This window comes from Podarcis erhardii (genome assembly GCF_964252035.2).
Source record: "Podarcis erhardii genome assembly, chromosome: Z".
NCBI lineage: Eukaryota > Metazoa > Chordata > Lepidosauria > Squamata > Lacertidae > Podarcis > Podarcis erhardii.
In genome coordinates this window covers 32144330-32159103 of record NC_138504.1, presented here as the reverse complement: position 1 = coordinate 32159103, position 14774 = coordinate 32144330, and the positions used below count along the sequence as shown (strand labels likewise).

General features: G+C 49.6%; 1 protein-coding gene across 4 annotated transcripts; it reads right to left on the bottom strand.

Moving 5' to 3' along the window:
• Positions 1-277: 277 nt before the first annotated feature.
• CNGA2 (cyclic nucleotide gated channel subunit alpha 2) lies at positions 278-14749 on the bottom strand. Of its 4 annotated transcripts, XM_081847026.1 has the most exons (8): positions 14589-14749; positions 11637-11794; positions 10374-10472; positions 8697-8864; positions 7226-7333; positions 6092-6198; positions 4291-5484; positions 278-487 (listed from the first exon to the last, which is right to left on the bottom strand). In XM_081847026.1, the coding sequence occupies exons 2-8, from the start codon at positions 11747-11749 to the stop codon at positions 471-473; spliced, it is 1806 nt and encodes a 601-aa protein (XP_081703152.1). In that variant the 5' UTR covers positions 11750-11794; positions 14589-14749; the 3' UTR covers positions 278-470. The 4 variants fall into 4 exon arrangements, with proteins under 4 accessions (XP_081703152.1, XP_081703150.1, XP_081703151.1 ...); XM_081847024.1 differs by lacking the exon at positions 278-487 and having other exon boundaries at positions 1687-5484; XM_081847025.1 differs by lacking the exons at positions 278-487; positions 14589-14749 and adding an exon at positions 14238-14539 and having other exon boundaries at positions 1687-5484.
• Positions 14750-14774: the final 25 nt, after the last annotated feature.

Sequence of the window (14774 nt, the reverse complement as noted above, 5' to 3'; positions counted from 1 at the left end):
AGTTGGCTGCATGGTTTCCCCCAATCTTGCCCTCGTCACAGGATTCTTGAGGCTGAAGCCAGTACCAGGAAGACCCTCAAGGGATGCCAGATGCTCCTTCAGCTTCTCCCAGGGACTGAGCTTTCCCCCAAGCAATGCTGTGTCTCCCTACTGGGGTCCTCTACATTAGCACAAATGTCTGTTTATTAGCCACTGAAATGCTAGCCTTAATTTCATTAGGGCATTTGGGAACCTCTGAATTCCTAGCACCATAAGAAACCAGGCAGACTGCTTTGAATTCTGTCAAGTAATGGTTTAAAGGTTTAGGATTTTCCTAAGTAGGTTAATAGGGTGGGCTGGGTAGGCTTTTCAAGGAGCAAGCATGCATACGCTGTCATTGTCACCCTCATCATCAGCTCTTCCGTGTTTCCCTGAGATTGTATCTCTGCAGATGAGCCCTGCAGCCGCTGTCCAGAGTGCTGAAACAGCTCTCACTCTTGAGGGTTCTCTGTTATAAAAAACAAACAAACAAAAAATCCTTCAAAACACTGTGTGCACAGATTGCCCTTAAGCAGAATCTGTGGTCTTGCATTCCACCCCACACAAACGCTCTTGTTGTGGTCTCAGAAGCAGCAAAGTGCATCATGGATCCTGGATTTTCACACAGAAAATGAGTCAAATCCCCAGCTTGCCTCAAGCAGAAAGCAGTAATGACAAAGCAAGTGGCAGGCAACCATGTGGTCGTGTGTGCCAGGGGCCCTTTGCAACCCTTATTTCACTCCAAAGCTGTCTACACCCACTGCCCTTCCCCCAAAGGGGTTCCAGGCACACATGACCTCCAAAACTATCCTCACCCTTCTTGCCATCAACTCTATGTGTATTAACAGGGTATTAATTCAGGGTCATTTGCAGATGACACAAAAATGGGAGGGGTAGCTAATGCCACAGACGACAGAATCAAGATTCAAGATGACCTTAATAGATTTGAGAAATGGGCCCAAAGTAACACAATGAATTTCAATAGGGACAAATGTAGGCAGGAATAACCAGCTGCACAAATATAGGAAGGGGGACAACTGGTTTGACAGTAGGGCATGTGAAAAGGATCTAGGGGGTCATAAAGGTAAAGATAAAGGTACCCCTGCCCGTACGGGCCAGTCTTGCCAGACTCTAGGGTTGTGCGCTCATCTCACTCTATAGGCCAGGAGCCAGCGCTGTCCGCAGACACTTCCGGGTCACGTGGCCAGTGTGACAAGCTGCATCTGGTGAGCCAGCGCAGCACACGGAACGCCGTTTACCTTCCCGCTGGTAAGCGGTCCCTATTTATCTACTTGCACCCGGGGTGCTTTCGAACTGCTAGGTTGGCAGGCGCTGGGACCAAACGACAAGAGTGCACCCCGCCACAGGTATTCGAACCACCAACCATGCGATCACCACAATTTGAACTTGAGTCAACAGTGTGGTGCAGCCATGTGGCCTCAGTAAGGGAACCTGTTGTGGGGGTGTTGAGTTGGACCCCATCAGAATTCTGCACCCAGGGCCACAGTGGCCCTTGCACACACACCCCATGCTACACAACTGTGGGACAGGCAGGGTTGGGGGGAAGGAGACAAAGGATCCCAGTGGAACAGGACCCTGCCATGAGCAAAAAGGAGCCACTGTCACACCTTCCCTCACTTGAAACATAAGATACAAAATGACAAAAGATGAGTTTTAGCAACCATATTTATAACTAATGAGTAACCTCAGCAGGAAAACTCTTTATAAAAAGTATAAATGGGTGTGACATCTTGAAATGAGCCCTCCTTCCCTGGGATAGGTTCAGGAACAGTTGGAGGGCAATGCAATAGGCACTTCAGAAGCCTGAGGGTCTGTGAAATTCATGCTGGCCCACAAGTCATTTGCATGCAGACTCCCTCCCGAAGGAAAATGAATGCAACAGCACATGGATTGGATGAGCAGACCAGCTCACCAGGCCTTCCAGCACAACAAGGTTTGCTTTCCAGAGAGAAGATTTGCTTCTGGCTCCAGGGGAAAAGCTGGGCCCCTCTGCTCTGGGTTTCCGCTTGAGAGACGCTCCCACATTCAGTGTGTCTCCATTCCAATCAGGCTGAGCCAGGCAGGACTGCAATTCATTCCACTGTACACAGCGCCCCCTTGTGGCTCACCATTTGCAGCTGGGAAGCCAGAGGTCTGTGGGATCTGGAAAGGAATGTATTGCTGTTGCTGCAGCTGCTGCTGTCGCCGCCGCCGCTATGTAACATTGCTAGACACACACACACACACTGCAAGGAGAGCTGCAGGGCAATTTGTTTGTTAAGTAAATAAGCTCATGGAACATTAGCTTGAGCAGACCCAAAGCCCCAGGGTAAAAGAGTCACAGTCTGCGTAGTCCAACCAGAGCAGCCAGGAAACTGGGGGGAGGGCGCAGGGAGGCACCTATGCAACCCATCTGGTAAACCCACTGGCTGCTCACATCTGAGCTCTTTATTTTGAAGATGTGTAAAGTGCCCCACAGGACGCCTGTCAGTTGTGGCTTCCTTGGCTCAGGTGTAGAGTCCACATCAAGTCATGTGCTTGCCAGACACACACTGGAAGCATTGTGGGCTTTTTGGGTGATGGGTCCTGCTCCCATACCCAGCAGCTCCACCCCAAATTCTTGTGAGCTTCTGTTTCATTCCAGAAATGGATCTGGAGGAATTCATGGTTCCAGGCAGGATCTGAGCAGACCCAGTGAAAACTTGATAGAAACACTTTGACTAAGTATACTCCTCCTCCACAACTAACCCTGAGGAAAGTGGCCAATTTTCATTCGGTGCATAAAATGGAAATTGACAAGAGGGCTCCAAAACTGAAATCTGAGTTTCGGGCAAGTAAACAGCCTTTGGGTCCAAAGTTCCTTGTTCTGTGTAAACTGGCTCAGTCATGAACTGAGGCAAGAGAGGAATGGACAAGGGAGAGGGCTGCAGGGGGTGGGTGTTTCCCTGAGAATGGCAGAGCTATTGTGCATTAGCCAAGGGATACTGGTGAGTTAAACAAGAAAGAGGGGTATGGTCTCAACCAAGCCTGTCCTGATGTTCAGCTGGCCATTTCTACCCAGCACACATGGGGCAGCCACTTCAGCTTAATCCTTCATGTGAAATGTGAGGAGATTTTCCTCTCCAGCATTTCTGGGATAGGTTCCAGGTTCAGAATTTGTGTTGGGCTCAATCACTTTCCCTGGACAAGTACGGGGTCCCCCCTACCTGCCTGGGGTGTGTCGAGCCCCCAAGGCAATGCTTGCTAAAGAGAGGCATCAATTGGAGCTCTAAAGTCGATGCAGAAGGAGCTGTAAAGTCTTCAAGAACTGAGGGGGAAACTCAGTCAGGAGGGATCTTAAAAGCCTCAAAGAGCAGAAAGGGAATGAGACTGAATGAGACAGCACTGCCCGCTTGAGCAGCCAGGCAGCAGAACCAGGGCTAAAGAGCTTGTGTGGGATGGCAGGATTGCAGGCATACAAGCAATCTTCAACTAACACATTTCCAAAATCTTATAATCCTCACTGAAGCAGGTGGGTTCAGGCCCTAGCAAACACCAACATCCCACACACCCAAGTGCACACATCCCCTTCCTTTGCCCTCTATGCAGACTTAGGGAGCATAGGCAGTTCACAGGGAGAGGTTTTCTCTGAATGTGCTCCACGAACAGGAAGGACCTGGACCGGCTTAGAGATTTTCACAAAAGTGGTTGTCAAAATAAGATTGTAAGCAGGTAATGTGGTCTACTGTAGTGGGTTACTTGATGGGAATGTTCCAAATAAGCACCTGCCAGAGGCAGTGCTATTTGGCCCATTTGGGGGCGAGGGTGAGAGGAGGAACATGCAACTTGAGGAAAGAAATGGAGGGTGTCTGACCTTCTCAAAGCAGTTCAAGAGAGACTTAAAAGGACCCTGGTGAAAGTCACCAGGAACATACAGCTGGGAATGGACTAAGGGCAGAGAAAGAGTCAGCTAGGGAGCAGCATTGGTGGAGACAGGGTTACTGCAAGGCAGTCTGGATGGGCATCAGATGCAAGGAAATGCTGCTGCCTCAAATCCAGATGGCAGCGCAGTAGGTTAAGGTTTGGCTTTCCCCTCTTCTGTGGATGGGCTAATGGAACCATCAGAGAAGAAGTCATCCTGCTGGTCTTGCTTCACTTTGGTCTCCAGGGAGGTGACACGCTGCTTGAGCTTCATCTGGGCAGCATCATACTCAGCCAGGAGGCGGGAGAACCGGGCATTCAGCATGTCCAAGCTGGCCTCCAGCCTGCTCAGCTTTTGCCCCACATCCATACCTTCCATGCCCTCTGCTGCAGTTGCTTCATCTAACAGACCTTCTTTGGTGAGGATCTCTCGCCCACGCTCCTCCAGGACTTTCTTGGCATCTGGATACTCTGTCACTGCTTCCATGAGGTCCTCCTTAGACAGGCAGAAGAGGTCGGAATAGCCAATGCTCCGGATATTTGCCGTCCTCCGGTTCCCCATTTTGCTTCCTTTGATGTTGAGGATGCTGATCTCCCCAAAGCAGCAGCCTGCTGTGAGCATAGCATACTGGGTCACGCCATCATCTGCCACAACAGCCAGCTTCCCTTCCTTGATGATATACATCTCCTTGCCAATGTCCCCCTTCCGGCAAATATAGTCTCCAGGGCTGAATACCTGGGGGCGGAGCTTGAGCACCAGCTCCACCAGAAGCCCAGCCTCACAGTCCTGGAAGATCCTCACTTTCTTCAGCGTCTCCAGGTGGACGTTGATGGCTATCTCTGCCCGCAGCTTGTCAGGCAGGTTCTTCAGGACCTCCCACTCCTCCACAGTTTTCTTATTGGTCCAGAGGTAGTCAAACCACTTGATCACCTTGGCCTCCATGTCCTTGCTCACTTTGCGGAACTGCATGTAATGCTTGACTGCATCAATCTTGGCCTGAAACTCTGCCCTGGTGGCGTTCATGTTGGAGATCATGGAGCCCACATTTCCCACAATGGTAGCAAAGATGAGGACACCAATCAGGAAGTCAAAGATGACGAAGAGATACTCTTCATCACGCACTGGCGGAGGGGTCTCCCCAATGGTAGTCAAGGTCAGTGTGGACCAATAGAGGCAGTAGATGTACTCCCTTGTCAAATAACCAAACTCTGGGTCTGAGATGTTGGGATACACCCAGGTGTCCTCTCCAAAGCCAATGGCCTTAGAGATAGCATAGTAAATGCAGGCATTCCAGTGGATGATGACCAAGATGTACATCACCAGGTTGCAGATTCGGAAGATGTTTGGGTAGCTGGTCCGTGTCTCCGTCCGGTCAAAGAATTCAAACATGCGGGAGAAATGCAGGAGCCGGTTGAAGCGCAACTCGGGGCGGTTTAAGCCGACGGCAAAGTAAGCAAAGTCAGTGGGCAAAACAGAGAGGACATCCAGCTTGAACTGCATGGTGGCAATGTACTTATCACGCAGCTTCTTGAGGTCCTTGACGAGTAATCCCTGCTCCAGGAAACCTGCCAGGGAAACACAGTGTGAGGCATTAAAACGCAGCAAAATCTTTGCCTAGTGCTGTCACTGCAGATATGGTGATGTGTTTATTTCCATCCAATCTGTTCATTCCACATGCCTTGGATTTCACCCATTTCCAGCCTTGTAATCCAACTAGAGCCAGGTAGCAACAGCATTGTGGAGAGCAGGCAGGACTTACAGCACACAGGATTCTAAGCAAAACAGGCCTCCCATCCTTAGAGTGGTGAGCTTGTAGGGTGGGTGGTGATTGTTGAAAAGATGTCCCAGCCCCAGATAGTGGGAGAGCATGAGATTCTGCACTCCTCCCACCCACCCCACAGCATTCAGATCATTCATCAGCTCAATATGATATCAAGGCAGAGGCTTTTGCCAGACCTGAATTTTGATGCCCGGGTGGGTAATTTTAAGAAAATTATTCAGCAGTGAAGGCTGATAAATCTTTCATTGGGGAACTCTATTTTTCAGAACTGCCATTAATAAGATTTGCTTTATTGGGGCCATTTTCTGTCTCACAAGTGCTGGAGGTGGAATCCTTAACCACCATAGTGAGATGAAGGCTGAGCCAGGCTCCTCCCCACACAGCTCCCTCACCTGTGTGAAAGCGGATGACAATGTCTGCAATGTAGATGCTATCTGCGATGTAGTCTAGAACTAGCCACCAGATCCAGTACTTCCTTTGGAGGTCATTGAAACAGGCCCTGTGGTGAGGAGGGTGAGAGAGACAATTAGAAGGCAGCAGCCCTCTGGTGGCTCGGGCAGCTGATTGGGAAGCAAGGAGGCCAAGCTGCACCACTATCTGGACAGGGGTAGCCTAACTTCTGTTGTCTATGCTCTGGTAACCTCTAGGTTATATTACTGCAATATGTTATTTGTGGGGCTGCCTCTGAAGACAGTTCAGAAACTTCAGCTGGTGCAGAATTCAGCAGCCAGGTTGCTCACTGAGGCAAGATGGTTTGGGCATATTACCCTTTTCCTGGCCCAACTGCACTGGCTGCCAATTCATTTCTGGGCCCAATCCAAAATGCCTCACACTGTGTTTCCCTGGCAGGATTCTTGGAGCAGGGACCACTCATCAAGGACCACAAGAAGCCCTTCTTCATGTGCCTTTTCCACAAGGTTTCTAGAGGGCAGTAACATGACAGCAGGCCTTTTCAGTGGTGGCACCCCATTTATGGAATGATCTCCCCAGGAAAGCTCATATGGTGCCTTCATGACATTATCTTTAAGCACCAGGCAAATATGTTTCTTTATAACGAGGCCTTTGACTTATTAAACATTCTATGACATTTTAAATGTGTTTGGGGACGTTATGGGGGGTTGCTCTTGTTTTATTATGTATTCGTGTTCTCATTTTGTATTTTTATGTTGGGAACCATCCTGCAATATTCCATTGAAGGATGGTATACTAATTTAATAAATGAATAAAATAGAAATAATAAATAATTCCATGTGTTGGAAGTGTCATAAGCAACCTCCCAGAGTTTCAGCAGTGAGTTAACCCTGTAACTACTGAAACTCCAGCAAATTAAGGATTGTTAAATCCATGCTTCCTAGGAAGAGAAGTTCTGGGGGAGAGGATCAGGAGAGAAACAGCAGCGGGGAGAGGAGTCACAAGGACTCACATCATGCTCTGCAGATTGGTGCAGATAGGTGCTCTGGGCGGAATCTAACCCCCCCCCCTTCTCTTGTGCCCACCTCTCAAAAACATGGGTTCCAAGGACTCACCGTGCTACCAACGTGCACCAGTTATACAGGACTGGGACTGCAATGACCATAAGCCATCGGTAATACCAGTCCCCTGCGGGATTCATCACAAAGACTTTCCATTTCTTCCTGCAGATAGAAGCAAAACATTTCAGTGGCCGCAATGAGTCTTCAATGGATCTGGCCTAGAGGGGAGATGGTGGTGGAGAGAGCCTGCAATCTTCAAATCCCTAGTCTAAATTGCAGCTAAGGCAATGAATTCACACTGTGGGGGGTGGGTGTGATTTGGAGTACATAAAACTGAAAGGGTTAAGTGAGCACACACAGACCTCCTTTACCCAGACAGATGACCAGAGGTGGCCACAGCACAGTGACTGAGAAGTAAACACCCCAGGCCCACCCCTTCCTTCCATCCAAATGTCCAATCAGCCTTCCTGTTCCTGAAGCGTCTCATACCTTCTAAGCTGCCCGGCGAGAACATCAGAGGAACCCTGCAGTAGCTGATCAGGCTAAAGAGAGCCCATCTAGTTCAGCATACTGTTCTCACAGTGGCCAACAAGATGCCCCAAAGGAAAGCCCCCCCCCCCAGCTGCCTGCTCTCCACTTTGGGTGTTCTGAGATCTCCATCCAGTACCTCAGATTGTTACAGAAGTGTCCAACCCCATCTTAGGCCTCATGGGAGAGGGAAAGGGGTGGGCTGGCTCACAGGGCATTAGATGGGAGAAGGCAGGAGGTCCTGGCTGCTAGAATCACTAGAGCAAGCCCAACCTCCTGTTCCCTGAAAGGCCTTGATGGCATACCTTGAAGGCTGTCAAAGTATGGCAATTTTTATTTCTAAAGTGTAGAATGGGAAGAAAAGGAATGCCCCGTTCCTCTCCTCAGCCTTGTCTACAATGACCAACAACCTCAGCACTTGCACAACAGCCTTACACAATGGCCTGAACACTCTTGCCTGCTCCTGTTTTGCAAAAGCCTCACTGGGCCTCAGCAGCCCAGAACCATTGCTGCTCTCTGGTAATTAACACATTCCACTTCACCTCTCAGGGAAGACCCTGTTTGCTCAGTGCCAAAGACCCTGGCTGATTGTGAGCCTCTTTCACTCTCCAGCAGCCTTCCCTTTCTTCTTTGCTCAAATTACCATGGCTAATGGCAAGGTCCAACCTTACCAATGAGGCCTGCCCCTTATTTATGGTGGAGGAGGAAAAAAGAAAAGGAAGAGGAAAAGGGGAAAGAAGCAGGAGGGGGAAGATGAGGAAGAAGTAGGAGGAGAAGGAGGAAAAGAAAGAAAAAGAGGAGGAGGAGGAGAAAGTGAAGAAGAGGAGGAAGAAGAGGAAGAGGTAGGAAGTGGGAGAAAGAAGAAAGAGAAGGAGGAAGATGAAGATGAAGAAAGAGATGGGGGGTGAGAAGAAGAGGGAAGGTGGCCTATGATTTCCTTTCCTGGCCCATGCAAAGCCTCCCAAAGCAGCTCCAGCCAGCCAGGAGGGAGTCTCACTTTGTCTTTCTGTCATGGGTATCAAACCCATCGCCCCTTGCTGCAGCTACTGCCAAAGTCTTGACATCTGGTCCTCGAAATCGTTCCAGGAAGGAGTCTGGCCGCCGCTCTTCTTCTTTCAAGCCTTTATTGGCCCAACCCCGGATAACCATCACCAGGCGGGCTATCCTAGAAAAGGAAGAGAGAAGGGAAAGGGTCAAGCTTTGCAAATGGGGAGGGGAGAGAGAACACCCTTACATTTCCAGTGGAGCAGTGGAGTAGAGTCTCCCCTCACATTCACCCTGGGCAGGAGAAGTGTACAGTTTTTCTCCCTCTCTCTCCCTCTGAGCTGCAGTTACACAGCCCCACTCTGCCCATTGCTTCCCCCTAAGTGCCTAATCTAGGTGCTGAAGCATCTCACTCCTTCTAAGCTGCCAGGAGGGATCAAAAGAAGAGCCCTGTAGCTGGATCAAGACAATGGCCCATCTAGTCCACCATCTTCTTCTCACAGTGGCCACCCAGATGCCCATTATGGGAAATCTGCAAGCAGGATTCGAACACAAGAGCACTCCCCTCTCCTGTGGTCTCCAGCAACTGGGATTCAGATGCATTTTTGCCTTTAACAGTGCAAGTGGAGTATAGCCATCCTGGCTAGTCACCATTGATAGCCATCTTCTCCTCCATGAATCAGTCCAATCCACTTTTAGAGCCATCCAAGTCTGTGACCTTCACTGTCATCAGCTTTCCTGGGAATCAGCAAAAGAGGAAGACAAAGTCCTCGGGGCTTGTGAGGGTTACGAAGCCTCCTCTTGCCCATCTTGTTCAATCAAGTGCTTCTTAGGAGGGGAAACAGCAGAGGGTTCTTCAGCAGCCACAGCTAGCAGGGCCTCCCTTGAAACTCCTACCACGTTCTAGGCCATCTCCACAAATGTCCCTTATGGGCTTTCAAGAGCACCCCCAGCAGGGTGGAATTGTGGGCAAGGGCCATAGCTCAGTGGCCAGAGCACCTGCTTTGCATGCAGAAGGTCCCAGGTTCAACCCCTGGCAGCAGCACAAGGTGGGGCTGGGAAAGGACTCCTGCCTGAAACTGTGCATAGGCAGGATTAGATAATACTGAGTTAGATGGGCTAATGCTCTGCCTGAGTAAATTACAATCTCTTATGTTCCTAAGTCTTGAAACACCAGCTCAGCTATGGGTAATGAGTCAAAATAATAGAATCATAGAATTGTAGAGTTGGAAGGGATCCGCAAGGGCCACCTAGTTCAATCCCCTGCAATGCAGGAGTCACAGCTACAAGAATCCCTGGCAGATGGCCTTCTGACCTCTGTTTAAAACCTCCAATGAATGGAGAGTCCACCATCATCTAAGCGAGTCCGTCCCACTGTTGAATGGCTCTTACCCTCAGAAAATTCTTCATAAAGTTGAGTCGGAATCTCCTTTCTTGTAACATCCCCATCTAGAGCGGAGTAGCTCATAGAGACTACTCTTTGGTTTTGCTGATGGGCACAATTTCAGCACAACCTCCACATCCACCCAGGCTGACCCCCCCCCCACTTCCAAAGACTGCTGCTCCACAGAGTGCTGGGCTCCTATTGCATTTTCCATCTCCACTGTAAAGGCTACCACAAAGCCTGAGGAGGAGACACTTTATCTTGGCTGTGCTTCATCAACCCCACAAGGAGCCCCATAAGAAGTACCTGGAGAGGCCTCCTGTCTTGTGGGATTTCTCTTCCACATTATCCAAGGCGGCAACACGCTGAAGTTCTGAGGACGTGTCATCATTGGCTGACGGCACTCTGTAGAGAGACCAGGTAGGAAGGATGACCCTTGGCTGCCAAGCAGAGGTGGGAATGGAGCGGAACACCCTCCCTTCATAAGGGGGTCTGCCCCTCTCACTGCCACTGCCTCCTCCTCAAGCTCCCTTCCCACATCAAAGCAAGAACTCCACATCAATCCAAGTTGATTGACTTGGGAGTTGTAATGACTCCCATATTGTCTAGCCCTAGAGAACCCCCCCACACACACACACTTTAAGGGAGTTGATTTGTGACTGTGCTCAACATAGGCAGGAAAGCAAACTGGAGGATTTTGGGAGCTACAGCCTACCTCCTGCCTTGACCACAAGGTGGAGACCTAATCTGAGATCCTATCCCTGCTGGCTGCAAGGAGAACCTAGAGGAGACAAAAATCAGATCTCCTCTCACCTGTCCCAGCCACCCTTATTCCAGAGCACGCAGTGCTGAGATGCAGAGAAGTCAAGCATTTGCTTGAGAAATCTGGGGGTGGGATCTGAAAGGGCTGCTTCACAAAAGCCCAGCTGTGGAGGGTCCCAATACATTTTCAGAATCATAGATTCATAGAAATGCAAAGTTGGAAGTCACACTGAGGGTCATCTAGTCCAACCCCCTGCAGTGCAGGAGTCAGACCTCTTGGCTCATAGGGGGATTAAACCCACAACATTGGCATCATTAGCACCATACTCTAAAAGTATGTTTCCTATTGGAACTCAGAGTTGTGAATTCGCCCATGGAGGAAACATTTCCCAGGCCTCCATGCTCACCAGGAAGGACTATTTGCTCTCATCCCTGAACTCCTTCCCAAGTGGCCCCAAAGGCTTCCCCTCCTCCCTTAGGCACAGACTGACCCCTATTCAGTTATGCTAGGCAACAGCCCAGGCCCTTGCAGGGGGGTGGACAACCAGATACACTTGCCCTGGGCTTTAGAGGGCTAAAACAGCTGGGGGCCCTGCTAAGGGCCTGACAGACTTACACAGTCAAGCCAAGAACAAGACCCCTGCCCTGGGCCTCAGACAAGCTCTGTATGGGTATGCAGCAAGCAATTATTGAAGAGCATGTTTTGGGTGCCTTTCCTCCCTCAACACTGGGTATCCAGTGCCAAGCTGGCTCTTGTGCCAGGGACCCCTTGCAGCAGACCTCAAAGCCACCTGCTCTGAGAGTTACCTGCTGTGGTTGCTGAGCTCCTTTCTCTCTGGATCCCCATTGGCAGCAGTTTTCATGGGCTCCTGTGACTGATGGTTGGCAGGGGAAGCCTTCAGACCGTTGGTTTTCTCCATCTTTCTCCATGCACAGAAGGCAGCAGCGGCAGGAGGGAGAGGAACCTGTGCCAGGAAACACAGAAAAGAACGAATACCCAGGAAAGAATCCCGGGAACAAGACCTCCTCATGTTGCTTTCTTCCAACGAGTTGTGGGGAGTAGGTGCTGCCCCAGTGCAAACAGAGACCACCAGGGAGCTCCTCCTTGGTTTAAGGTGGGGCTTGCCAGCTTCTGGCCCAGAGAGCTCACTCATCCCCTCCCACCATCCAAGTACATTCTCCTAGCCCACAAAAAGCCCCACTGATTTTGGTACCAGCTGCCAAATTAAAGCAAGTGAGAATGTAGACACAGCATTGAAGGGGCCTGAGAGGTTATAACCTCATTTGGTGAGGGACAGGGGCACTAACCCCTCTTCAGCTGATCTGTACAGGGAAGCGCCATGGCACAAGGGTAGAGCATCTGCTTGCTTTGCAGAAGGTCACAGGTTCAACCCCACACATGGCAGCATTTCCAGGTAGGCCTGGGAATGTCAGCTAGAAAGTATACTACGGATCAGGAAAAATGCCACTAGACTCAAGAGGAGCCCAGCATAGTTAGAGAACCCAGCATATTTAATGAGCACTGTATCAGTTGAGAGAACTGTACATTCCAAGGCAAGTTTTCCCCAACTCCTGAGGAAGTTTTTTGATCACACTGTAGTCACCTTTTTATGTTTTGCTGGTGTTTTCCCATGCTTTTGTAATTTTACCCATTAGTTCGCTTGAATTTTATGGGATTTTAACGCTTATGTTCCCTGTTTTGGTATGTTCGGTTTAGAGATTGCTTATAGCCGCAGTGACTGTGTAGCCAGGATTTTTGTTTTGGGGGCAGGACTGGGGGGGGGCAGGCAGGACTTTTGTTGGGGGGGACAGAACCATTGTGAATGGTCAGGTAGTTAAGTATTTCTATTGTTTTACTTGATTTAGGGGAGCGCAGCTGCCCCTCCCTGCCTACCCCTTGGCTATGCCCATGGTTGGAGGAATGTCATCACCCACATATGCACCACCAGGCACTGTTCCCTCCAACTCACAGAGACAAAAGGCCCCCTTTGCTTAGTCTTCCTGCCATGATTTGCTTTCTGGCTCTGCTCAGGAGCTCCTGGGGACGCCATCAGATGGGCGACCTTTCCTTTATCTTGGAAGAGTGAATTCTCCCAAGCCAGGCACAGGTTCCCTCTGGCACCCGGAAATTTGGCAAATGCCCACGTGCTATCTTTAGTGACCTGTGGCCCCTCAGCTTCTTTCCAATCACTGAGGGGATGAAGATCAGATGTCAGCCACCAGCCTTCAAGGACTGATTAGCTGTCCCAAATCGGCTGATTGCTTGTGGTGGCCAGCCCCCATTTTCAGTTTCTCAACAGAATGACAGAGATGTGATTCATCAGCTTCTCAATTACAATAAAGAGAAATGAAAGTTTCATTTTAAAATGTCCGTTTTTGTCACTGTTTTCAGACTCTGCAAATGTGAGCTAACTGAGTAAATGCATAAATGCTTGAAACTTAAATTTGAATTCTATAGTGTACAGGGGAATTCTGCTTCATGCTCTATTTCTCCACTCTTTAAACTCTCAGGATCCCCTGCCTTCCACACCCGCTTTTTCTCCCATGTGGTCCCTCCATGTTATTATTCAAGGCTTCTCCCAGAGGCTTTCATCTTTGTCACTGTTGCCAAGGCAACCACATCAGCATAAGCCCTTCCCTAACAACAGGTGTGAGGTGCTCTCCTAGCCACTCTCAATAGATCCACAATAGTAATGAGAGCCCCAGCAGATGGGTGGGGGGCACTGGGGAAGAGTGCTGTTCATTCTAGATTTTACAATGGTTATGAAGAGAGAGATGGAAATGGCAAATATCTGTTGACAAAGGAAACCACTATAACTAGCGGGGGGCGGGGTGCATGGCTTCTGGTAGACTTTTGCATGGCAGCTATTAACTGTTGCTATAGTATACTTAAAGTGCCATACTATTTTTTTTGCAGCTGATTAATCCTCCCTTGTTAACTCTGGTTGTCAATTACTGTGCTTATTTCAGCAAATGTAAACAATCAAATCCCATGGGAGGCTAATGGCAATATATGCACAGTGTATAACATGTGGTTCACTTTGCACCAAAAACTCAAATTGTTACTTGAATGATGGATCTTGGAATCGGGGTGGGATAACACCAGTTATAAGCACATAAGGGTTCACAGCAGCAGTAACTGGGCAACTGGGCCAGTTGAAGCCCAGCAACCATAGTCACTAAACTCCATTCAGCTCCCTAGCCCTACTCAACATCACAGCTGTCTGGATACCACCCAGACCGGGATACCACCAAACCTTCCCTTCCTCCTTCCCACAGGCCTTTTGGTGCCCTTTTGTCAGATTAATTTCATGGGTGCATTAGGAAATCCCAATTGTTATGCCTATATAGATCCCAAGACTTGGGCTCCCAGCATGAGCAAAAGGGTGTTCCAATCTCTTCACTTACCCAAGTCAGTTCATAATGTAACAGACAGTAGGGCTGAGTTGGAGATGGAGAGGGGGACAAATGCAAAGCACCCCAGTTAACACCCCTCAGCTTTCAAAGGGCAGATCTCCGAGCCTCTCACTTCATCTGTCGCTCAGGTTGCACTTCCTGCATGCTTTACCAAAACACTGGTGGGAGGACAAGGTTTGGTGGTGCTGGATGAATCCCAATTGAGCTAGTCCTGCCTTTTGGGGAGGTGGGAGTAGCTCCAGACAACAAGCAGGGATTGAAGCTGAAGCGGGGGAGGAAGAGAGTGTCCCCTGCCCCATACACACACACGTACACGAGATCAGCTCTGGTTATGTGACATACTAGAAGTCCTCAGCACCTTCTCCCTTGTGCCTACTAGACAGAGGTAGTCCTGTAAAGCAGGGATTCTCAGCAAGGAGCCAGGAAGGAGGCCCAGCACTCGACAACAGATGGAGGGAGAACAAGGCAATGTGTGAGAGAGATGCCCTCTACACCCTACTAGGATGTCACTCAACACTTGCACTCAGG